At 44.5% G+C, this 26,051-nt stretch overlaps 1 protein-coding gene across 1 annotated transcript in view; it reads left to right on the top strand.

Annotated features, from left to right (window-relative positions):
• The window catches only part of mboat2b (membrane bound O-acyltransferase domain containing 2b), a 64,180-nt gene that overhangs the window by 28,722 nt on the left and 9,407 nt on the right, over positions 1-26,051 (top strand). The window contains exons 2-7 of the mRNA XM_020455088.2: positions 8,167-8,312; positions 18,626-18,703; positions 23,773-23,868; positions 24,084-24,139; positions 25,183-25,237; positions 25,642-25,828. Of these exons, the coding sequence (XP_020310677.1) occupies positions 8,167-8,312; positions 18,626-18,703; positions 23,773-23,868; positions 24,084-24,139; positions 25,183-25,237; positions 25,642-25,828 (618 nt within the window). The remainder of the gene's footprint in view (positions 1-8,166; positions 8,313-18,625; positions 18,704-23,772; positions 23,869-24,083; positions 24,140-25,182; positions 25,238-25,641; positions 25,829-26,051) is intronic.

Here is a 26,051-nt window from a genome sequence, read left to right as displayed (position 1 = left end):
GTGTGAGCGTGTTTGTGTGAGCGTGCTTGCGTAGGTGTGCTTGCTTGAGCGTACCTGCGAGCATGTGTGTGAGCGTGAGAGTGCTTGTGAGTGTGCTTGTGAGCATGCGTGTTCATTCGCGTGTGTGTGAGTGTGAGTGTGTGTGTGTGTGTGTGTGTGTGTGTGAGTGCGTGTTCCTCTGCCACATTGCCCTCCAGTTCTATAGCCACCTCTTCATGGACAAGTGGTCTCTCTTGGAATCAGTTTAGTGGAGGTGTTGCTTGATGTTAATGGCACGATGCTTTGGGATGGTTCTAAAGGGCTGCATAGGGCTCTGCCCAAAAGTAGGGCACTGAGGGGAATAGGGTGGACATCACAAAGGATGTTAGAGCTGTAGCTACTCATTGTCGTGCAGATTGTGTCAGCTTCCTGTTACGTAAACACCACATGACCACTTTTCCCCTCTCGGTCGGAAGCGAAACAGTGGTTATGTCCCAAATTGACCCCTATTTACTATATAGTGCACAAGGATTCTGGTCAATAGTAGTGCACTATGTAGGGAATAGGGTGCTATTTGTGCTGCAGACAGTGAATCACTGGGATTAGATTTGTGTGACGGTCTTTGTGGTAACCATCGACATGGTGCAGAGACATAAGTCTGTATGCAGACTGCTGATGCACATCTTGCCATCCTCGTTAGAGAGGTACAACCGGCAGCACCCACACAGAGAACACCGAAACAAGGCAGAGGGAGAAATAGCAGAGAAAGATGGAAAGAGTATGAGGCACATAGAGACCAGAGGAGGTCAGAGTGGACAGACAACAGGATGCCAAAAATGGTCTGAAAGGCAAAGGGGAAAATGTGTAGTCATGGTTGATTAACCCCTTACAAATTGGCCTATATGGATGTGGCCAAATTTGTAAGATTTCTAACAGGAATACTCTAAAAAGCATATTCATGACTATGTCTTTGATATCATTGATCATAGCTGAAAAAAACGTAGGTTTTATGGATTAACATCCTCTGCCTTATCATGGATGGACAGTTACCTATTAAATAGAACAGAGGGTTTTCTTTAATGGAAGCCTCTAACCCGTCGCAAGTCCCACTGGTTGTTGATTATTTATAAAACCCTCTTAGACCTCACTCCCCCCTATCTGAGATATCTACTGCAGCCCTCATCTTCCACATACAACACCCCAAAAGCGCACACATCCGTCTGTCACTCGTCTTTTCAGTTCGCTGCAGCTAGCGACTGGAACGAGCTGCAACAACACTAAAACTGGACAGTTTTGTCTCCATCTCTTCATTCAAAGACTCATGGACACTCTTACTGACTGGCGGCTTTGCATGCTGTATTGTTGTCTCTACCTTCTTGCCCTTTGTGCTGTTGTCTGTGCCCAATAATGATTGTACTATGTTTTGTGCTGCTGCCATGTTGTGTTGCTACCATGTTGATATCATGTTGTGTTGCTACCTTGCTGTGTTGTAATGTGTTGCTGCCATATTATGTTGTCGTCTTAGGTCTCTCTTTATGTAGTGTTGTCTCTCTTGACGTGATGTGTGTTTTGTCCTATATTTTAATTTAATTTATTTTTATTTTTAATCCCAACCCCCATCCCCACAGGAGGTTTTTTGCCTTTTGGTAGGCCGTCAATGTAAATACGAATTTGTTCTTAACTGACTTGCCTGGTTAAATAAAAAAATATGCAAATTCAGGTGAGTGGTGTACCGCAGGGCAGCCGGCTTGGACCATTATTGTTTTCTGTGTTTACTAATGACCATCCACTGTCCTTAAATAAAGCTTGTGTGACCATGTACCCTGACTAATCCACAGTATACACTTTGGCTGCAGCATTACAATAAATAACTGACACATTTAACATAGCGCTCCAGTCAGTTTTTAGAATGGGTAACTAGCAAAAGGCTAGTGCTATAAATATCTCAAAAGCCACATTTTTGGGACAAATCATTTGCTCAACCCTAAACCTCATCTGGATCTATACTGAACAAAAATATAAACTCAACATGCAACAATTTCAAAGATTTTGCTAAGTTATAGATCATATTAGGAAATCAGTCAATTTAAATCAATTAATCTATGGTTTTCATATGACTGGGAATACAGATATGCATTTGTTGGTCACAGATAATATTTTAAAAAGGTAGGGGCGTAGATCAGAGAACCAGTCTGTATCTGGTGTGACCACCATCATGCAGCGTGACATCTCCTTCGCACAGAGTTGATCAGGCTGTTGATTGTGGCCTGTGGAATGTTGTCCCACTCCTCCTCAATGGCTGTGAGGAGTTGCTGGATTTTGGTGGGAACTGGAACACACTGTCGTAAACGTCGATCCTGAGCATCCTAAAATATGCTCAATGGGTTACATGTCTGGTGAGTATGCGGGCCGTGGAAGAACTGGGACATTTTCAGCTTCCAGGAATTGTGTACAGATCCTTGCGCCATGGGGCCGTGTGTTATCATGCTGAAACATGAGATGCCGGCGACACGACAGTTGGCCTCAGGATCTCGTCACGGTATCTCTGTGCATTCAAATTACCATTCATAAAATGATTGCTGTCTGTAGCTTATGCCTGCCCATACCATAACTATTCCGCCACCATGGGGCACACTGTTCCCAACGTTGACATCGGCAAACCGCTCGCCCACACGATGCCATACACCGGGTCTGTGGTTGTGAGGCCGGTTGAACGTACTGCCAAATTGTATTATGTGTGTGTGCTGCGTGGTTGGGATGCAACTGTGATATGTGGTTGTCTCGACTGTCTATCATAAGATCAATGCAGTAGCTGTGGGTCGCTCTGGATGGGGGCGTCTCTGGTCTGATGAAACCAAGATTGAATTCTTTGGCCCGAATGTCAAGCATCACGTCTGGAGAAAACCAGGCACCGTCCCTAAGGTTGAAGCATGGTAGTGACCGCATCATGTTGTGGAGATGTTTTTCAGCGGCAGGGACTGTGAGACTAGTCAGGATCGAGGGAAAGATGAACGGAGCGAAGTACAGAGAGATCCTTGATGAAAACGTGCTCCAGAGCGCTCAGGACCTCAGACTTGGGCGACGATTCACCTTCCAACAGAACAACGACCCTAAGCACACAGCCAAGACAACGCAGGAGTGGCTTAAGGACAAGTCTCTGAATGTCCTTGAGTGGCCCAGCCAGAGCCCAGACTTTTTAAAACTGATCGAACATCTGTGGAGACCTGAAAATAGCTGTGCAGCGACGATCCCCATCCATGTAATTTATATATATAAATACATTTGCCAAAAAATGTTTGTTTTTGCTTTGTCATTATGGGGTATTGTATGTAGATTGATGAGGGAAATAAAATAATTATTTTAATCCATTTTAGAATAAGGCTGTAACGTAACAAAATGTGGGAAAAAGTCTAGGGGTCTGAATACTCTCCGAATGAACTGTATATTTATGTATGTTATGTTTTATTTGTTTCCTGTTTGGACCCCAGGAAGAATAGCAGCTGTCTTGGCAGTGGCTAATTGGGATCCTAATATACACACACACATGCACAAAATTGCAGAAATTGAAAGGAAACACTTTGGAAATTATGGGGACATTATCAGACCCAAGGTGAGGATACAACACTTCACCTGACAAAAGACTGAATCCAAACATTACACTGTTGCAGACCTGGGATAGCTGTAGTTTTAACTATGCTTTGTGGAAAGTAACTATTTTCCCAGGGGAACAAATAGTTATTCTGGAGGTGACTACAACTATTTGAATACAGATTTTAAAAAGTGACTACTTTTCAAAACTATTTGAATACAGATTTTGCTCCAGGTGTGCATAGTCAAGTCAAACAAATTAACCAATTATATTTTGTACATGTAAGTAGAAATAAATTGTGACGCTCAACTACTGCGTGACGCTCAACTACTGCATGACTCTCAACATACCACTGAAAAGGTTGCTGAGTTATTCAAAGCCATTTGCAGACATTGAAAACAGCATGTTGGATGCTTTGCAAAGAAAACTGTGTCCATCTGAGGGTAAGTGTTCTTCTTTCATACACGCACTATACTCTCATTTTAAAGGGATAGTTTACTCAGACTACAAACTAACGTGATTTTCCACCTACCTTGGCAGTAGTTGATTCAAGAAGACAGTTTCCTTTCGACACTTAAAGCCATAGTTTGTTACTGTTAGCATTCTCAGTCAACGCGTAACATTAAACTGTTCTTGTGCCTGTGTAACAATGGGGCGGGAGGTAGCCTAGTAGTTATAGCGCAACCGAAAGGTTGCTGGATTGAATCCCTGAGCTGACAAGGTAAAAATCTGTCATTCAGCCCCTGAACAAGGCAGTTAACCCACTGTTCCCCGGTAGGCTGTCATTGTAAATAAGAATTTGTTCTTAACTAACTTGCCTAGTTAAATAAAGGCTAAATATTTTGGAGAAACATTTTATTAGCATGTTGTTACTTAATACTTCGATAATTGCATTTGAATTGCATAGGAATTTGCAGAGTTTTTGTAACTATTGTACACGGGTGGCGACTGTTCCTTATTTCACCTACGTAATAACTCCATTATTATGCAATACTAAGGCAATTTCCGAAGTCCTATGTGACGATATTGATATCTTACTACACATGTATAAGAACTTTGTCAAGTGTTGCAGCATTATGTCTCACTCATTATAAAAATATATTTGTTCGTCATTTTGAAGCTGCGAAAGTGGTCTACTCTAATGTTGAGGTGATTCCATGCCCCTCGTGTATTTAATTGTAGGCTGTAGGCTATATTAAGATTCATATCCAAGAGCCCTCCAAACCATGTGCTTACGATCACATATTTAGACTAATTCAACTAACGTTTGTAGTTTTTGGTTCTTCGTCAAATATTTGGTTTCAAAATAACTTGCATAGATTCAAATACCTTCAAATATGATTTGGTTTTCTGGAGAGAAGAGAACCAATTTTCAAGGGTTTGAGTAAGAGGTCCAACTGGCGTCTCCGAGTGGCCACACGCGGTCTTCAAACTGTGCACAGTTCCGAAGTAATTTCAATTTAAAAAATGTGACTGAAGGAAAGAGCCTTCAATATAAACGCCTCCATCGCACCTACAGCGCCGTTACATTTTGGCACACCAGAAGTACATTTCCTTTCCAATGGAACGCCGTGTTTGCCTTGCAGCATGGCGTTGCAGAGGCAGTTGCAGTGCGTCCTGTGTGGTGCAGACGTTGGATTTATCCAACATATGCATCACATTTTATGAGTGGACCGCTTGACAGAAATGGTAGAAGGTGAATGTTGAACTTTTTGTTGCACACGTATTCAGATGATGCTGCGTGCTATTTTACGCAATGATGCTGTATGTGTGATCAAGGTGTAATGTGCTTTGTTTTAGCTCTCCTAGCTTTGCCATTGACGAACTGATTCAAGTACACTTGTAGTTTTGTTTGTTTGTTTGGAACACAGCCCTGTGTCCGCACCATCACACAATTACTGTTGTTTACGCAATCCAAAAAGGTCCATTTATAAGTTGCAATCTGGGTCAGGTGGGGATCATTTTAAAGCTTATTCTATTGCCAACATGGCTAGCTAAGTTATAAAATGCGATCTTACAGTTTCGAAAGGCACTTCAGACATACATAGAAATGAGCCTGAATGATGAAGTAAGCTTTGCAGAAAACTGAGGTGATAAATAATTTAAAGGGGCAGTGCAGTAAAACTAGATTTTCTTGTGTTTTTATATATTTCCACACTGAGATTGGAATCATATTGTGAAAATTATGATAATGCAATTTTAGTGTAAGAGCTGTTTGAAAAGTGCCTGAAATTTCAGCTTGTTTGGCTGGATGGACTTTTTGGACCACCTGGTGACATCACCAAGCCATGTAAGTTAATAGACCAATAAAGACAACAACAGCTAGTTTTCAGGTTACTCATCTCATCCATTACGTTCCTACAATTAGCCCCTCTCTCACCACTCCCAGCAAAATTATTTATTGTGAAATTAAATTTTTCTAAGAAGTCATTTCTTTCCTCCTTTTCGACCATTTTAAATTTAAAACAGAAAGGTACTTTATTGTTACCAAGAAATTATTTGATATTGAGATAACAAACAGCTGCATTGGACCTTTAAATCATGACTCAAGCCATGAGTCTAATATGGTATTTGAAAGCATGTTCCTCCCTACCTGTATCACTGCCTCGCCGTTTGACGCGGGCCTTTCTGTTATTTGGTTGCGAGGAATGCCCCAGACTCTCGTTGTCTTTGATAGGCAGCAGATCGACTCACCCTGGCATGGGGTGAGTTGACAGATGTGCTGTCCTTAAACCAGGGCCAGCCTCTCTGTCTGTGTCCCAAATTGTACCCTATTCCCATAGCGCACGGTAAAAAGTAGTGCACTATATAGGGAATAGGGTGCCATTAGGACCAATGGCAGACGGGAAGGGTAGCAGAGCTACAGATGAGGGGATTGACTTTGAGAGGGGTGATGATGCCCTGCGGCAGAGGGTGCGGGCTGTCTGACCCTGAGCTGGACCGCCTCCCACTATAGTGACATTTGACCCGAGAGAGAGGGAGAGCATGGGTTGTCCCCTCTTGCATTCCTGCCAGCTCATCAGTATTCAACTCACACCGGCCCAAGAGCTCTGCTTAAGTGTGTGTGTGTGTGTGTTTGAGCTCGTGTCCCTATGTGTGTGAGGCCCCTTAGCTCTGTTCAGTCCAGACTCAAGCGCTGTATTACTGTGGCTCCACTTGGCTCTTGGCATTATGGCATATGCTAACAGAACAGCAGTTTTATCTGGGTCACAGGGCATCTTGGGTAGCCCAGCGCTACCGGCCATGCCCTTGCTTTGGATGCGTCCCAAATGGCACCCGTTTGCATTTATTTCACAACTTTTGCCCAGAAACCAGAGTAGTGCACTAAATAGAGAATAGTGTGCCATTTGGGATGCAACCTTTGAGTCACACCTCATTCTGCTTCCTGTCGTTTAGCCTACATTTTTCCCTGTTATCCTTGTGTGGTAGCCTGGTTAAACCTGACTGAGAGCTGCACTCACCAAGTGAAACAGTGTTCAGTCTGTTTTTAAATTTGTTTGTGTGGTGTATTTCGACAGTCCTGAAATGACAGAGGGGATACAGATGGGTTGGAGAATCAGATTGTTGGGAATTGAACCCCGGTATCCGGTGGTGTGAGGAGTGTACATGAGTCGTAGCCAGGAGTGTTACTGTTAGACTATGGTCGCTGCACATTCAGTATGGTTCAACCAGGCTATAATGTAAGGTTGGGCAGTATCCAGATTTTCCTAACTTCGTACCATACAGAGGTATTACCAGAAGTGCACAAGGTCTGCTCTTTCCAAACGTTAAGCATGAAACACGTAGAGAATCTGATTGCCGATACAGTAGCAGGCCGTTCCTTCCCTTACTAGAACAAAAGACGTACCGACCTGGTACCAACGAAACTGCCGTTTCTGCTTGTAGAATTGTAATGCTCGGCAGTGGCCGACAACTCTACTTTTAGCCGTAAGCAAGACGCTTAATCTTGCAAGGTAACCACTGCCTGAGTCCAAAATGGAACTCTTTTGCCTGTTCCCTATAGTGCACTACCTTTGCCCAGGGCCCAGTGGTCTATGGAGAATCGAGCTACCATTTGGGACATTTACAATTTTGTCATTTAGCAGATGGTCTCATCCAGAGCAATTTACAGTAGTAGTGAGTGCATACATCTTCATACCCTATGGGAATCAGACCCACAAACCTGGCGTTGCAAGCCCCATGCTCTACCAACTGAGCCACACTGGACCCCAGTCTATGTCGTCATATCTCTGGCACCAGTTTTGTTGATCAGAATATAAAAGGATCCGCATGGTTCAGACATCTCCGTGAATGTATTATCTTCACAGTCATTTGCTGCAAGTCAATGGAACACACACTGTTAACATTGGATTTCTGATCTTATCATCTGAAGGGGCTTTAAATGAATCCCAAATTCCCGGCTGTGTGCCTCATCTCTCTGGTTAAGACTTGTTGATCTGGTGTTCTGACTTCATACAACTACATTATGGTCCTGAAAAATAACACATGCCATCCACAATAACAATTTGTGCATCTCTCCCTCTCCTTCCATCCTTCTCTCTCCTTTCGCCACCTCCCCCTCTCTCTCCTTTCTCCACCTCCCCCTCTCTTTTCTCCAGGTGAACTTTGTTGTGTGCCAGCTGTTTGCCCTATTGACAGCCTTCGGGTTCCGTCTCTATCTCCATCCCAGTAAGACCAGTCCCTTTGTCAGACATGTGGTGGCCACGCTACTGGGATTCTACTTTGCTCTCTTCTGTTTCGGCTGGTGAGTCTGTCTCTCTGCCTACACACACACCCACACACATTCTCAGGTTCCACGCACTGTGTCATGATGGCCAAACGGGTCGATTTAGAGGGGAAAACGATACCCCCATTCCAAGCACTCTGCTGCGCTGCTGCATAAACGGGCCGCTGTAATTTCTCTAAGTATGGGTTGATAGGGGGCAGTTGATTTGTTTTGCGAAACTTTAGACGGGAGTAAGTAGCGGATTTAGAACCAGATGGTTGTGTCGTATTTGTGTTCACATCTGATGCTCTCAGGTTCAAGAGGATGTTTTTGCTTTGCAGGCTGATGTTATATTGAATAGGACTGTGAATGGATAGGATAGGTAGTGGGACAATGAATAGGGATATTCTTAAGCCCTCTTTAAATATTGACCTGCTGCCTCTTGGCAACTATCTGTTATTAAATACTATGACATAGTCTGTACATTTCATAGAATTTTGAGCAATATATATTTATTTTTTTGCTAGTATTTTGAAGAAGCTCTTTTGACTGCCTCAAAGTATAGTTAAATTAGTGAAATTAATAAATTAATTAGGGACCAGTGATTCCTTATGTAAAATATCCATAACAGGATCCCCCCCTCTAACCTGATTCATGGGCACCAAGGGAGGACATGCCAATATGGGTCTGCCAATAGATGTATCATCAGGTCAATATGCTGCTGGACTCATCACCGACCAGTGCTCTCCTCTCAGAGCTAAATCAATTTTTTTATCAGTGTTGCTAAAAAGATTTCTCTCATTAACAGATCTGCTTTAATAAAACAAACAGGTCGATGGACCAATGGGGCAAATGAGGCTTGTGTCCCAAATGTCCCATTATTCTCTACGTTGTACACTTCTTTTGATGAGTAGTGGACTAAATAGGGAATAGGGTGCCATTTGGGACACTACCGAGAACTGAGTGCCAGGACGTTTAGTTGTAACACTGTAAACTGCAGGATCTCATTAGAGCCACACACATACTTACAGGGTGTGTATCCCAAATGGCACCCTATTAACATAGGACTCTGGTCAAAAGTTGTGTACTATGTAGGGAGTCAGGGCCACATTTACTGTATATGGGTTGTTGTTCGTAACATGCAATATGTTGTGAAAAAGATGAATTCCTTGCCACAAAATGGCATGCAAACATTGCAATCTTTTGTGACCACAAACTGCCACACGTGTCCATTTTAAAACTAGATAAAATGGGCATGCTTAATTGTCTTCAATGGAAACAATGACTGGGTAAAAAATCTGTGTAGCGCTAAATAATGTGCTTGTGAGGTGTTGGGTATGTATCTGCTTTGGCATTGCTCCTATGTAACTGCACCCAGTCGCACTGTTGAGTGTGTGTTATGGGTGAATGTGTGTTAAATTAAGCTAATGTAGGGACAAATGGTTCTCTGTAGGCAGACTGGGCACATGAACCTTGGCCCATTACTGACTGGCAACAACATGGCAAATGGCACAGAGGAAAGACAGACTGAGGGAGGATGGAGGAAAAGAAGGGTGGAGGGAAAGTGAGGGAGGGGAAAAAAGATGTGGAGGGAAAAAAAGAGGGAGAATGAAATGGGAATATGCAAATGACACAAACTCAGCAAAAAAAGAAACGTCCCTTTTTTCAGGACCCTGTCTTTCAAAGATAATCTGTAAAAATCCAAATAACTTCACAGATCTTCATTGTAAAGGGTTTAAACACCGTTTCCCATGCTAGTTCAATGAACCATGAACAATTAATGAACATGCACCTGTGGAAGTGTAGGCAGCTTACAGACGGTAGGCAATTAAGGTCACAGTTATAAAAACTTAGGACACTAAAGAGGCCTTTCTACTGACTCTGGATAACACCAAAAGAAAGATGCCCAGGGTCCCTGATCATCTGCGTGAATGTGCCTTAGGCATGCTGCAAGAGGCATGAGCACTGCAGATGTGGCCTGGGCAATAAATTGCAATGTCTCTACTGTGAGACGCCTAAGACAGCGCTACAGGGAGACAGGACGGACAGCTGATCGTCCTCTCAGTGGAAGACCACGTGTAACAACACCTACACAGGATCGGTACATCTGAACATCACACCTGCAGGACAGGTACAGGATGGCAACAACAACTGCCCGAGTTACACCAGGACCACACAATCCCTCCATCAGACTCAGACTGTCCGCAATAGGCTGAGAGAGGCTGGACTGAGGGTTTGTAGGCCTGTTGTAAGGCAGGTCCTCACCAGACATCACCAGCAACAATGACCCCTATGAGCACAAACCCACCTTCTCTGGACCAGACAGGACTGACAAAGTGCTCTTCCCTGACGGGTCGTGGTTTTGTCTCACCAGGGGGGATTGTCGGATTTGTGTTTATCGTCGACCGAATAAGTGTTATACCGAGGCCTGTACTTCGGAGCGGGATCGATTTGGAAGTGGAGGGTCCGTCATGGTCTGGGGCGATGTGTCACAGCATCATCTGACTGAGCTTGTTGTCATTGCAGGTAATCTCAACGCTGTGTGTTACAGGGAAGACATCCTCCTCTCTCATGTGGTACCCTTCCTGCAGGCTCATCCTGACATGACCCTCCAGCATGACAATGCCACCAGCCATGCTGATTGTTCTGACAGTGACAGGACATTTCTTTTTTTTGCTGAGTTTATATACCCACACACACACACACACACACACACACACTACCGTTCAGAAGTTTGGGGTCACTTAAATGTCCTTGTTTTTGAAAGAAAAGCATGTTTTTTTTGTCCGTTAAAATAACATCAAATTTATCAGAAATACGGTGTAGACATTGTTAATGTTGTAAATGACTATTGTAGCTAGAAACAGCTGATTTTTAATGGAATATCTACATAGGCGTACAGTGGCCCATTTATCAGGGTGTACCTTTCTGGTACAGGTACCCCACCCCCCCTCTCTCTCCCAAGCTTTCACTCGCCTCCAGCACACATGCACTGTTGGGGCAAGTGACTCTAAACTCACAATGGCTAGCCCCAAGTTGTTGTTATATTTAAAAAATGTATTGTTCATTTTGTTATTTTGCTATTTGCTTAATGACTCCTGTATGCTTTGATGACTACAACCTTTCTTTACCCAACTGTGGGGCAGACTGTTTGTTCCCACACTCGGAACTCTGACTCTCTATTGGTTACACAGACTTTTGGCCCCCCATCCTATTCTAAACACCTCTTGTCGGTTTTGTATTCATGTTACCTGATGACATTTCTGTACAATATGATCTTGTTGCCATCTTTCAGTTCTCTGCAGCTAGCGACTGGAACGAGCTGCAACAAACACTCAAACTGGACAGTTTTATCTCAGTCGCTTCATTCAAAGACTCAATCATGGGCACTCTTACTGAAAGTTGTGGCTGCTTTGTGTGATGTATTGTTGTCTCTATCTTCTTGCCCTTTGTGCTGTTTTGAAGCGTGGATTCCGATTGGTCAGGCCAGCATTGGAAAGACATGAACACGGGTGGTTCCTGTTTTAGTTTCTGTCACTAGGCTGGGAGCAACAAAATTTGAGTCATGTTCAGATTTGAGGAAATGTTTTAATAGTGGGGGCAGGGCAGGGCTTTGTATGCATCGTGGAAATTAGAGTAGCTGATAGAATTTAGGAGGTCTTGTTCTCAGGTTAGCTTTCTTAAAATCCCCAGCTACAATAAATGCAGCCTCAGGATGTATGGTTACCGGTTTACATAGAGTCCAGTGAAGTTCTTTCAGGGCCGACGAGGTATCTGCTGGGGGGGGGGGATATACACTGAGAATTCTCTTGGAAGATAATGCGATCGGCATTTGATTGTAAGGAATTATAGGTCAGGTGAACAAAAGGACTTCAGGTCCTGTATGTTGTTGTTATTACACCATGAGTCGTTAATCATAAGGCGACATCCCCGCCCTTCTTACCAGAGAGATGTTTGGGGGATATACACTGAGAATTCTCTTGGAAGATAATGCAATCGGCATTTGATTGTAAGGAATTATAGGTCAGGCGAACAAAAGGACTTCAGGTCCTGTATGTTGTTGTTATTACACCATGAGTCGTTAATCATAAGGCGACACCCCTGCGCTTCTTAACCAGAGAGATGTTTGTTTCTGTTGGCGCGATGCATGAAGAAACCGGGTGGTTGTACTGACTCTGACAACACATCCCGAGTGAGCCATGTTTCCGTGAAACAGAGAATGTTACAATCTCTGTCTCTCTGGAAGGCAACTTGTGCCCTAATGTCATACACCTTGTTATCTAGAGATTGGACATTGGCAGTTAATATGCTCAGAAGCGGTGGATGGTGTGCTCACCTTATGAGTCTGACCAGTAGGCTGCTCCGTCTGCCTCTCCTGCGGCGACCGTGTTTCGGGTCGGCCTCTGGGATAAGATCCAATGTCCAAAGTGGACGTCTAAACAAAGGATCCGCTTCTGGAAAGACGAATTGCTGGCCGTATTATTGGTAAGTTGACATCACTTTTACATCTAATAGTTCTTTCCGGCTGTATGTAATAACACTTGAGATTTTCTGGGCTGCATAGTTTTCTAAGGACCTGAAGTTAGGCAACCATCTCTGTCGGTGCCATTCCTCCAAATGCTGATGCTCCGTTTCTGGAGCATCAGCATTTGTGGGTTCGAATACCGGCTCAAAATGTTCAGAAACAAAGACTTTCTTCTGGAACTCGTCAGTCTACTCTTGTTCGGTGAAATAAAGGCTATTCCATGCGAGAAATTGCCAAGAAACAACAACAACGCTGTGTACCTCTCCCTTCACAGAACAGTGCAAACTGTCTCTAAACAGAATAGAAAGAGGAGTGGGAGGCCCCGGTGCACAACTGAGCAAGAGGAGTATCTAGTTTGAGAAACAGATGCCTCACAAGTCTTCAACTGACAGCTTCATTAAATAGTACCTGTAAAACCCCAGTCTCAACGTCAACAGTGAAGAGGCGACTCCGGGATGCTGGCCTTCTATGCAGAGTTGCAAAGAAAAATCCATCTCTCAGACTGCCCAATAAAAATAAAATATTAACAACAAGCCTAAAGAAGGCCAGTTTTATTGCATCTAATCAGCAAAACAGTTTTCAGCTGTGCTAACATAATTGCAAAAGGTTTTTCTCATGATCAATTTGTTTTAAATTATAAGCTTGGATTAGCTCATTGGAACACAGGAATGATGGTTGCTGATAATGGGCTTCTGTATGCCTATGTAGATATTCCATAAAAATATAACATTTCCAGCTACAATAGTCATTTACAACATTAACAATGTCTACACTGTATTTCTGCTCAATTTGATGTTATTTTAATGGACAAAAAAAATAGTTTTTCTTTCAAAAACAAGGACATTTCTAAGTGACCCCAAACTTTGGAACGTGTGTGTGTGTGTGTGTGTGTGCATACAGTTGAAGTCGGAAGTTTACAAACACGAGGTTGGAGTCATTAAAATGTGTTTTTCAACTACTCCACAAATTTCTTGTTAACTATAGTTTTGGAAAGTCGGTTAGGACATCTACCTTGTGCATGACACAAGTCATTTTTCCAACAATTGTTTACAGACAGATTTTTTCACTTATAATTCCCTGTATCACAATTCTAGTGGGTCAGAAGTTTAGATACACTAAGTTGACTGTGCCTTGGAAAACAGCTTGGAAAATTCCAGAAAATGATGTCATGGCTTTAGAAGCTTCTGATAGGCTAATTGACATCATTTGAGTCAATTGGAGGTGTACCTGTGTCTGTATTTCAAGCCTACCTTCAAACTCAGTGCCTCTGCTTGACATCATGGGAAAATCAAAAGAAATCAGCCAAGACTTTTGAGAAAAAGATTTTTTCTTTTGACCTCCACAAGTCTGGTTCATCCTTGGGAGCAATTAATTTCCAAACACCTGAAGGTACCACATTCATCTGTTCAAACAATAGTGCGCAAGTATTAACACCATGGGACCACGCAGCCGTCATACCGCTCAGGAAGGAGACACGTTCTGTCTCCTTTAGATGAACGTACTTTTGTGCAAAAAGTGCAAATCAATCCCAGAACAACAGTAAAGTACCTTGTGAATATGCCGGAGGAAACAGGTACAAAAGTATCTATATCCACAGTAAAATGGGCCCTATATCGACATAACCTGAAAGGCTGCCCAGCAAGGAAGAAGCCACTGCTCCAAAACCGCCATAAGAAAGCCAGACTACGGTTTGCAACTGCACATGGGGACAAAGTTTGTACTTTTTGGAGAAATGTCCTCTGGTCTGATGAAACAAAAATAGAACTGTTTGGCCATAATGACCATAGTTATGTTTGGATGAAAAAGGGGGAGGCTTGCAAGTCGAAGAACACCATCCCAACCGTGAAGCATGGGGGTGGCAGCATCATGTTGTGGGGTGGCAGCATGTTGTGGGGGTGCTTTGTTGCAGGAGGGACTGGTGCACTTCACAAAATAGATGGCATCGTGAGGGGGGGAAATTATGTGGATATAGTGAAGCAACATCTCAAGACATCAATCACGAAGTTTAAGCTTGGTCGTAAATGTTTATTCCAAATGGACAATGACCCCAAGCATTCTTCCAAAGTTGTGGCAAAATGGCTTAAGGACAACAAGGTATTGGAGTGGCCATCCCAAAGCCCTGACCTCATTCCTGTAGAACATTTGTGGGCAGAACTGAAAAAGCGTGTGCGAGCAAAGAGGCCTACAAACCTGACTCGGTTACACCAGCTCTGTAAGGAGGAATAGGCCAAAATTCACCCAACTTATTGTGGAAAGCTTGTGGAAGGCTACCCGAAACGTTTGACCCCATTTAAACCATTTAAAGGCAATGCACAAAAATTATCAATGGAAATCTGGATTTGGAGTCACACTCAAAATTAAAGTGGAAAACCACACTACAGGCTGATCCAACTTTGATGTAATGTCCTTAAAACAAGTCTAAATTAGGCTCAGTAGTGTGTGTGGACTCCACGTGCCTGTATGACCTCCCTACAACGCCTGGGCATGCTCCTGATGAGGTGGAGGATGGTCTCCTGAGGGATCTCTTCCCAGACCTGGACTAAAGCATCCGCCAACTCCTGGACAGTCTGTTGGTGGATGGAGAGAGACATGATGTCCCAGATGTGCTCAATTGGATTCAGGTCTGGGGAACGGGCGGGCCAGTCCATAGCATCAATGCCTTCCTCTTGCAGGAACTGCTGACACACTCCAGCCACATGAGGTCTAGCATTGTCTTGCAGTAGGAGGAACCCAGGGCCAACCGTACCAGCATATGGTCTCACAAGGGGTCTGAGGATCTCATCTCGGTATCTAATGGCAATCCGGCTACCTCTGGCGAGCACATGGAGGGCTGTGCGGCCCCCCAAAGAAATGCCACCCCACACCATGACTGACCCCCTGCCAAACCTGTCATGCTGGAGGATTTTGCAGGCAGCAGAACGTTCTCCACGGCGTCTCCAGACTCTGTCATGTCTGTCACATGTGCTCAGTGTGAACCTGCTTTCATCTGTGAAGAGCACAGGGCGCCAGTGGCACAAGCCCCATTTGTGGACGTCGGGCCCTCATACCACCCTCATGGAGTCTGTTTCTGACCGTTTGAGCAGACACATGCACATTTGTGGCCTGCTGGAGGTCATTTTGCAGGGCTCTGGCAGTGCTCCTCCTGCTCCTCCTTGCACAAAGGCGGAGGTAGCTGTCCTGCTGCTGGGTTGTTGCCCTCCTACGGCCTCCTCCATGTCTGCTGATGTACTGGCCTGTCTCCTGGTAGCGCCTCCATGCTCTGGACACTACGCTGACAGACACAGCAAACCTTCTTGCCACAGCTCGCATTGATGTGCCATCCTGGATGAGCTGTACTACCTGAGCCACTTGTGTGGGTTGTAGACTCCATCTCCTGTTACCACTAGAGTGAAAGCACCGCCAGCATTCAAAAGTGACCAAAACATCAGCCAGGAAGCATAGGAACTGAGAAGTGGTCTGTGGTCACCACCTGCAGAACCACTCCTTTATTGGGGGTGTCTTGCTAATTGCCTATCATTTCCACCTGTTGTCTATTCCATTTGCACAACAGCATGTGAAATGTATTGTCAATCAGTGTTGCTTCCTAAGTGGACAGTTTGATTTCACAGAAGTGTGATTGACTTGGAGTTACATTGTGTTGTTTAAGTGTTCCCTATATTTTTTGAGCAGTGTGTATATATATATATATATATATATAACTCTCACTGTTTTTTTTCCAGCATTTGCAAATATTTGTATGAACATAAGATTCAACAACCGACATAAACTGAACAAATTCCACAGACATGTGACTAACAAATGTAATAATGTGTCCCTGAACAAAGTGGGGGTCAAAAGTAACAGTCAGTATCTGGTGTGGCCACCAGCTGCATTGAGTACTGCAGTGCATCTCCTCCTCATGGACTGCACCAGATTTTCCAGTTCTTGCTGTGAGATGTTACCCCACTCTTCCACCAAGGCACCTGCAAGTTCCCGGACATTTCTATGGGGAATGGCCCTAGCCCTCAACCTCCGATGCAACAGGTCCCAGACGTGCTCAATGGATTTGAGATCTGGGCTCTTTGCTGGCCATGACAGAACATTCATTCCTCTCTTGCACTAAATCACGCACAGAATGAGCCTTATGGCTGGTGGCGTTGTCATGCTGGAGGGTCATGTCAAGATGAGCCTGCAGGAAGGGTACCACATGAGGTAGGAGGATGTCTTCCCTTTATTGCACATCGTTGAGATTGTGCTCTCCTCCCAGAAATTTTCCATACACACAAAAACCTTGTTTCTCTCAATTGTTGTGCACAAATATGTTTACATCCCTGTTAGTGATCATTTCTGATTTGCCTACATAATCCATCCACTTTACAGGTTTGGCATATCAACAAGCTGATTAAACAGCAGGATCATTACACTTGTGCAACTTGTGCTGGGGACAATAAAAGGCCACTCTAAAATGTGCGGTTTTGCAACACAATGCCACAGATGTCTCAAGTTTTTAGGGACCTGAATGAATGTCCAACAGAGTTGTGGCCAGAGAATTTTATGTTCATTTCGCTACCATTAAACTGCCTCCAATGTCGTTTTAGAGAATTTGGCGGTACGTCCAACTGGCCTCACAACTGCAAACCACGCCAACCCAGGACCTCCACGTACCTATAATGCCAATCCATTTTTCTGGATGCTAGATGAAGTCTCTATATTTTGGGGTGCTTTAATTTGAAGAAAAAAACACTTCACATATTGTTGCTAAACACTCTTTCTTCTCTTTCTATCTAAATAAAAGAGTACTGCCATGTATGAGAAATGCTTTTATTATATATTTTCCAATAGAATCTTAGCTAGAACACATCCTTTTCAAGACATCAACAATTGCTTTAGTAAAAGTCTGAAGATATGATACATCAATATCCGTAACATTCACAGCCGTTATGCATGTTACGGATATCATAACGCTGAAAAAGGACACTGACCATGAAAAGAGAGAAACCAATTATACACCATACGAAAACATTTGATCTGAAAGTTAGCTTTACAGAGAAAAGCTTCATATGACCCGATGTAAAGGTGCATGTTTTACAAAAAGGGTGAAGAAATAGATCTCTTTCTGTCTCTGCTGCAGGGTAATGACTAAGGGTCAGTTGCGGGTCAATCTGTCTGATTTATATGGCACAGGGGACAGGGAGGATTGAGTGAGAGAAAGGGAGCATTGAGAGAGGGAGGATGGAGGGAAAGAGAGAGGAAGGATGGAGGGAAAGAGAGAGGGAGAATGGAGGGAGAGAGAGAGGGATGATGGAGAGAAAGGGAGCAAGGGAGGATGGAGAGAAAGGGAGCGAGGGAGGATGGAGAGAAAGGGAGCGAGGGAGGATGGAGAGAAAGGGAGCGAGGGAGAATGGAGAGAAAGGGAGCGAGGGAGGATGGAGAGAAAGGGAGCGAGGGAGGATGGAGAGAAAGGGAGCGAGGGAGGATGGAGAGAAAGGGAGCGAGGGAGGATGGAGAGAAAGGGAGCGAGGGAGGATGGAGAGAAAGGGAGCGAGGGAGGATGGAGAGAAAGGGAGCGAGGGAGGATGGAGAGAAAGGGAGCGAGGGAGGATGGAGAGAAAGCGAGCGAGGGAGGATGGAGAGAAAGCGAGCGAGGGAGGATCGAAGGAAAGTGGGAGAGGGAGGATGGAGGGAAAGTGGGAGAGGGAGGATGGAGGGGAAAGAGAGGAAGGGAGGGTGGCAGGGAAGAGGGACAGAAGTGGAGGGAAATGGAGATATCGTGGGAGAGGAGAAATAGTGGGTATTATGTGTATGATTGATTAAACTGTTAATCACTTATCTCTCCTATGTGTTTCAGGTATGCTCTCCACTTTCTGGTTCAGAGTGGGCTCACCTATGGCATCATGATCCTAACAGGAGTGGAACACATGCACAAGTAAGTCCTGCGCGTGTGTGTGCGTGTGTGTGTGTGTGTGTGTGGTTCAGGGTGAGAGTCGTTTCTGAAGGCCTGTATGAATGATGATGTGTAGACTGGCCACAGGTGACATGCTGTACTGCCTCTAGAGCGACCGCTGCTGCTGGACCAATAATGTTCAAATCCCCCAGGAGAGCCCAGACATATAAAGTACCAGTGAAAAGTTTGGGAACACCAACTCATTCCAGGGTTTTTTCTTTATTATTACTATTTTCTACATTGTAGAATAGTAGTGAAGACATCAACACTATGAAATAACACACATGTAATCATTTAGTAACCAAAAAAGTGTTAAACAAATCAATATATATTTTATATTTGAGATTCTTCAAAGTAGCCATCCTTTGCCTTGATGACAGATTTGCACACTCTTGGCATTCTCTCAACCAGCTTCATGAGGTAGTCATCTGGAATGCATTTCAATTAACAGGTGTGCCTTGTTAAAAGTTGATTTGTGGAATTTCTTTCCTTAATGCGTTTGAGCCAATCAGTTGTGTTGTGACAAGGTAGGTGGGGTATATAGAATATTTGGTAAAAGACTAAGTCCATATTATGGCAAGAACAGCTGAAATAAGCAAAGAGAAACGACAGTCCATCATTACTTTAAGACATGAAGGTCAGTCAATACGGAAAATTTCAAGAACTGAGGAGGAAACTGGCTCTCATAAGGACCGCTACAGGAAAGGAAGACCCAGAGTTATCTCTGCTGCAGAGGATACGTTCACTAGAGTTACCAGCCTCAGAAATTGCAGCCCAAATAAATGCTTCACAGGGTTCAAGTAACAGACCCTTCTCAACATCAATTCAATCTCCGGGAGTTCACCTTCATGTGCTAACCCCACCCCGCCCTCTTTAATTTGTCCTATTTATATTTAACTTGTACATGCAGAGGTCATTGGAACAAATTGCTCTTTGTCTTGGAAGTAATAATTGGAGCAGTAAAGGTGTGATAAATCATCATTTCTTTGTGTGTGTGTGTGTTTGGTCCCACAGTATGTCATTATCTGTCTGATAGCGGAGGGGAGGCCATCATGGCCATCATTCCGTCCTGTTGCTCACCAGCTGTTGGCGGACATTTTATCTTTTTTTTTCTCTGGCTTCGCGATTACTGTAATAACATCTTCCAATTATTACTTCCCCCTTTGGCCTCCTGTGTCTTACCGCTGGCTGTGTCCTCCACCTACCTCGAGGCACCAGTTGTTTTCAGACGAGCGCATCCATGCATAAGAGCCTACTCCAGCTCACCCCTTGTCTCTCTCCTTTGCTAGCCCAGCTGGGGCACCTCTCTGGGGGGTTGCTAACTAGGCCTCCTTGATGCCCAGGCCCCATCTACAGGCCCGGAGGAAACTAATTGTGGAGAATACTAATTTCACTGCCTAATCGATTACTTTGATGTTCAGTTGATACTTTGGAGAAAAAAAGAGGAATGAACAGGTCGGCATAGATTGCTGTTGTTTCTTTCTGTCTCTCTCGTCAGTTGTGTGGGCAAGAGATTGGCTGGGTCCCAAATGGCACCCAATGTGCCCTGGTCAAAAGCAGTGCATTATATGAATACAAGGAATAGAGTGCCATTTGGGACACTACCATTGCCTGGCTCGCCACTTATCTTGGTCCTCTGACAAAAACGAGGGGCCACAACAATCTTTTTTCCCTTCCCTTAGTTCTCCTCTGAGAAATTAGATTGATCTGTAAACGGCAGCACATATGCCTCCAACATTGACTCGAAAATGTTTTGCTTGAATCCTTTCCTTATCTTGGAGGAGAGCTCAGTCAGCGGAGGAGGAAGAGATGGTGGTAGCTGTCTGACTGACATAGCCCAGAGGTGTCTTCAGGTGCATTCACAGTCACAGGTTCTCACAGTGCTGCTGAAGGAGCTAGTAGTCTCCTCCTTTCCTCTCTCCTTGTCCCCCCCCCCCCCCCGCCCTAGTCTCTCCTTCCTGACCCTCATAGTCTGCAGGGAGCTTGACTGCATGAGTCATCGCCATGGAGTGTGTGTGAAGACTGAGAGTGTGGTGTACTCCTTGAGACTTAACATGCCTTCCCTGCCACGCGCACACACACACACACATTTCCTCTCTTCCTGTGGGGATGTGTGTGGGTTGTGCACGTGTATGGACTGTGCAGGCTGTGAGATATAATCGTCTCCTCTCTGATGATTTAGAGGCTGTGTGTCCCAAATGACACCATATTTCCACCCCCTGTGGGCCCTGGTCAAAAGTAGTGAACTAAATAGGAAATAGGGTGTTTTTTGGGAGGCTGTCTGGGAGTAACAGAGCCACTATCCACTGTACCTCCTGAGTTCAGAGCACTGCCAGAGAGAGAGGGGAGGAAGAAGGAAAGAGGGAGGGAGGAAAAGGGAGAGAGAGGGTGGAAGAGACTGGGGAAGAGGGTGGGAAAGACAAGGAGCGAGAGCGAGGGAGGAAGTAAGAAGGAGAGGGTAGGCTTGTTGTAGATGAGGCTGAGAGAGGGAGATGGAGAGAGATGTGCCAGAGCACCACAGAGCACCCGCTAGATCCCCGCTCTGCTCAATAATGAGACAGCAGGAGCAGGTGGGTGACTGGCTGAATGGCTAGCATACTGACTGATTGACTGGCTGGCTGGCTAGCTCACTGACTGGCTGGCTAGCTGACTGGCTGACTGACCGGCTGGCTAGCTGACTGACTGGCCGGCTGGCTAGCTGACTGACTGACTGACTGGCTCACTGACTGGCTGGCTGGCTGGCTGGTTAGCTGACTGACTGGTCGGCTGGCTAGCTGACTGACTGGCTCACTGGCTAGCTCACTGACTAGCTGGCCGGCCGGCTGGCTAGCTGACTGACTGACTGACTGGCTCACTGACTGGCTGGCTAGCTGACTGACTGGCTCACTGGCTAGCTCACTGACTGGCTGACTGGCCAGCTGGCTAGCTGAATGACTGGCTGGCTGAGTGACTAAATGTGTCCTGTTGAAATGATTATGGGTTGATTATGATACCCATGCTCAACAGCTCTGTCTCCATGGCCTGCACAGACTGTACAAGTTTTGCAATTTTTTGCCACGATTTTTGCCGTAAGAAAGAGAGGGTAGGCTAAGTGTAGATGAGGCTGAAAGAGGGAGATGGAGAGAGATGTGCCTATTAAGGACATACCAAGCTTTAAGCTAGTGCATGAACATCAACACGGAGCAACACAGAGCACCCGCAAGATCCCTCTGTTCGATAATGAGGCCGCAGGAGTAGGTGTGTGACTGACTGGCTGAGTGACTTACTGACAGAGACGAGCTGCTCTACGTCCTGCTGGGATGTTTACGGAATGATTATGATACCCATGCTCAACAGCTCTGTCTCCATGGAGACGTCGTCTTTTGTCACCTTTCGGCCAGCACAGACTGTAGGATATTAGTCGTCTTATGCCACGATTCTGCCATCCCAGACCAAATGTCCATGTAGTGGGTAAATTCTTAAACAGCTTGGTAAATTCCAGAAAATTATGTCATGGCTTTAGAAGCTTCTGATAGGCTAATTTGACATAATTTGAGTCAATTGGAGGTGTACCTGTGGATGTATTCCAAGGCCTACCTTCAAACTCGGTGCCTCTTTGCTTGACGTCATAAGGAAAATCAAAAGAAATCAGCCAAAAAATTATAATTATCCACAGGTCTGGTTCATCCATGGTAGCAATTTCCAAATGCCTGAAGGTACCACGTTCATATGTACAAACAATAGTACGCAAGTATAAACACCATGGGACCACAAAGCCGTCATACCGCTCAGGAAGGAGACGTGTTCTGTCTCCTAGAGATGAATCTATTTTGGTGCGAAAAGTGCAAATCTATCCCAGAACAACAGCAAAGGACTTGTGAAGATGCTGGAGGAAACAGGTACAAAAGTATCTATATCCACAGTAAAACGAGTCCTATATCGATATAACCTGAAAGGCCGCACAGCAAGGAAGAAGCCACTGCTCCAAAACCACCACAAAAAAGCCGGTTTACAACTGCACATGGGGACAAAGATCGTACCTTTTAGAGAAATGTCCTCTGGTCTGATGTAAAACAAAAATAGAACTGTTTGGCCATAATGACCATTGTTATTTTTGGAGGAAAAAGGGGGAGGCTTGCAAGCCAAAGAACACCATCCCAACCGTGAAGCACAGGGGTGACAGCATCATGTTGTGGGGCTGCTTTGCTGCAGGAGGGACTGGTGCACTTCACAAAATAGATGGCTTCATGAGGAAGGGAAATTATGTGGATATATTGAGGCAACATCTGAAGAACTCAGTCAGGAAGTTAAAGCTTGGTCACAAATGGGATTTCCAAATGGACAATGACCCCAAGCATTCTTCCAAAGTTGTGGCAACAAGGTATTGGAGTGGCCTGACCTCAATCCTATAGAAATTTGTGGGCAGAACTGAAAAAGCGTGTGCGAGCAAGGAGGCCAACAAACCTGACTCAGTTACACCAGCTCTGTCAGGATGAATGGACCAAAATTCACCCAACTTATTGTGGGAAGCTTGTGGACGGCTACCCGAAACGTTTGACCCAAGTTAAACAATTTAAAGGCAATGTTACCAAATACTAATTGAATGTATGTAAACTTCTGACCCACTGGGAATGTGATGAAAGAAATAAAAGCTAAAATAAATCATTCTCTCTACTATTATTCTGACATTTCACATTCTTAAAATAAAGTGGTGATCCTAACTGACCTAAAACAGGGAATTTTTACGAGGATTAAATGTCAGGAATTGTGGAAAAAGTGAGTTTAAATGTATTTGGCTAAAGTGTATGTAAACTTCCAACTTTGTATTTCCCTAAATGATCAAAACTTGTTTTCTGATTCATTCTTTCATCTCTCTGCAGCAGGCATGTAGTGAAGAATATGTTTGGAACATCTAATCGCAGTATCGAATCGCAATACATATAGCATCGTGAAAATCGCAGTACATATCTTATCGGCAACTAAGTATCGTGATAATATCGTACCATGAGGTCCCTGGCAATTCCCAGCCCTAGTAGTGAGCTATTGTGATTTTTGTCTGTCTTTATTCTCAGATACTGTTTGGTGGTGGCCCTGGGGTATCTAAGCTTCTGCCAGATCACGCGTGTGTACGTCTTCGACTATGGCATGTACTCTGCTGACTTCACAGGGTAAGACTCGAGTGCGGTAATACAATGCCCCGATGTCCTCATGTAACATTGTGTCGGAAGATTGTGTGAAACCATGCCTGAATTCATGGGACGGCTTTTATATCCTAATATAGCTTTTGCTTATGATCACTTATTTCATTTCCTCTACCCCTAGTTTCTTTTACACTTTCACTCTCTCTTACTCTCTCTCTCTCTGTCTCCCTCTCTCTCCATAGGCCTATGATGGTGATAACACAGAAGATCACTAGCTTGACGTTTGAAATCCACGATGGTAAGTAAAGGAGCTTTTCCCCCCCCTTCAAACCAGACATAGAGAATATATTTCTGGATTAATCACATAAGCCTGTCTCCTCCTCTGATGTCAGATGGACCAAAAGACAGAAGTCATGCACTAGTAACGTCATGGGATATTCCTCACATCACTTCCAATGTTATGGCATGTTTAATACCCCCACATCGCTGGAACATCTCACATACTTACTCCATTTCGCCATAGAAATGTGGAGGAGTCCGGATCATAAGGCTGTGTTCCCAGTACGTTTATGAGTACACATTCTATTGTGCTCTGATAACTGCCACACGGACCAAAACTAAAAGAGAAGAAGAAAGCAGAATAGAAAGTATGTGTTCGAGAGAATAAGGAGCAATAGCTTCATCAAAATAAATAGCTTGCCACGCACGCACACACACACACACACACACACACACACACACACACACACACACACACACACACACACACACACACACACACACAGGGATGAGGGATGGCCTGTGTCACATGTGGCTCCAGTCCCTAGCAGGCATTAGGCTGTAATATAATGAGCTGATTAGCTGTACTTATCTTGTTATCAGAGTAATGGCCCCCATAAACAACTCAGAATTATTTGGCCCGCTTCCCTCCGGTCGCCTCATCCCCAGGGTGTGGTGTGCAACAAGAGGGGTTGCCGAGACAACGGGGCTCCACACTTTCTGGAAGTTTAGCATCTGTTACTTAGCCCTTAGATCAGCAGGGATCTACAAAGAGTGAGAGAGAGCGAGACCGACCACTGTGACGTAATGGATATCAATACCCACACTGGACAGTCACAGGAGAGGACAGGACAGCACTGACTTCTCAGAACACTGCCTCTCTCTGGGAGGAAGTCTATGGGCATGGAATGGTGGCCTCACCTTTGTCAACCATATATACTGTTATGAAATGTTTTCGTTCCAATACATTAGAAAGTCAAAGTGAGTATCTTGAACACAAACCACCCTGATCAAAAGCAAGCATTACATATGTGTTCATCTCTGCGTCCCTCCCCCCAACAGGAATGTGCCGGAAAGAGGAGCAGCTGACTCCAAATCAGAAAATCCTGGCTATAAAGTATGTTTTACACGTATGTTTTTGTTATTTTGAGCAGAAAATGGCAGCTTCCTGTATGATCATGTAAGGACGCTCTGTCTCTGTAGTGGCTGAATTCCAAAACCGACCCTTAGTCTCTAGCCATAGGCATTTCATGTAGCTCTTTTTAAAAGGTTATTTAAAAATGCCTTTAGTTACATTATTTATCTTGAGAGAGGTAGAGAGAGTCTTTGTGGATTCTATGCCTGTATCAGTCAGCATCACAGTCTGTACTGTCACTGTAATGACTGGGCGACCGTGTTGTGATGGTTTCCGTGAGTCCCTTTTGTGTCAAAGTTGTCACTATCTCTATGTTGACTGTCTCCCCCTTCACTGTAAGGACTGTGTTATGACTGTCTCTGTGTCTCTTCCATCCTCCCCTGTAGGAGGATGCCCAGTCTGCTTGAGTACTTCAGCTACAATTGCAACTTCATGGGCATCCTGGCCGGCCCCACCTGCTCCTACAACGATTACATCGCCTTCATTGAGGGTACGCCCTGCCGTCGCCATAGAGACCAGCAGACAAATGGGAAGGCCAATGGCAGGCACAAACAAACGGACCCCTCCCCAAACGTAAGCATTGGTCTCAAATGCCACTATGATGTTTTGGAAAGTTACCAAATGGGCAGCATGCTCTGCTTTTAAAACATGCCAACTATTACCAATGCTTGTCTGAAACATTCTTTCTAAGAGGACACCATTGCTGTGTAGTAAATGCACAGTATTCCCTATTCACTGAAGGAATAGCAACATGGCTGTCTTTTGTCTTTTCTTGCGAAGAGCTCAATTATACATA

Source organism: Oncorhynchus kisutch, linkage group LG21, assembly GCF_002021735.2.
Source record: "Oncorhynchus kisutch isolate 150728-3 linkage group LG21, Okis_V2, whole genome shotgun sequence".
NCBI classification, from domain to species: Eukaryota; Metazoa; Chordata; class Actinopteri; order Salmoniformes; family Salmonidae; genus Oncorhynchus; species Oncorhynchus kisutch.
This window is presented reverse-complemented; position numbering and strand designations above follow the sequence as displayed.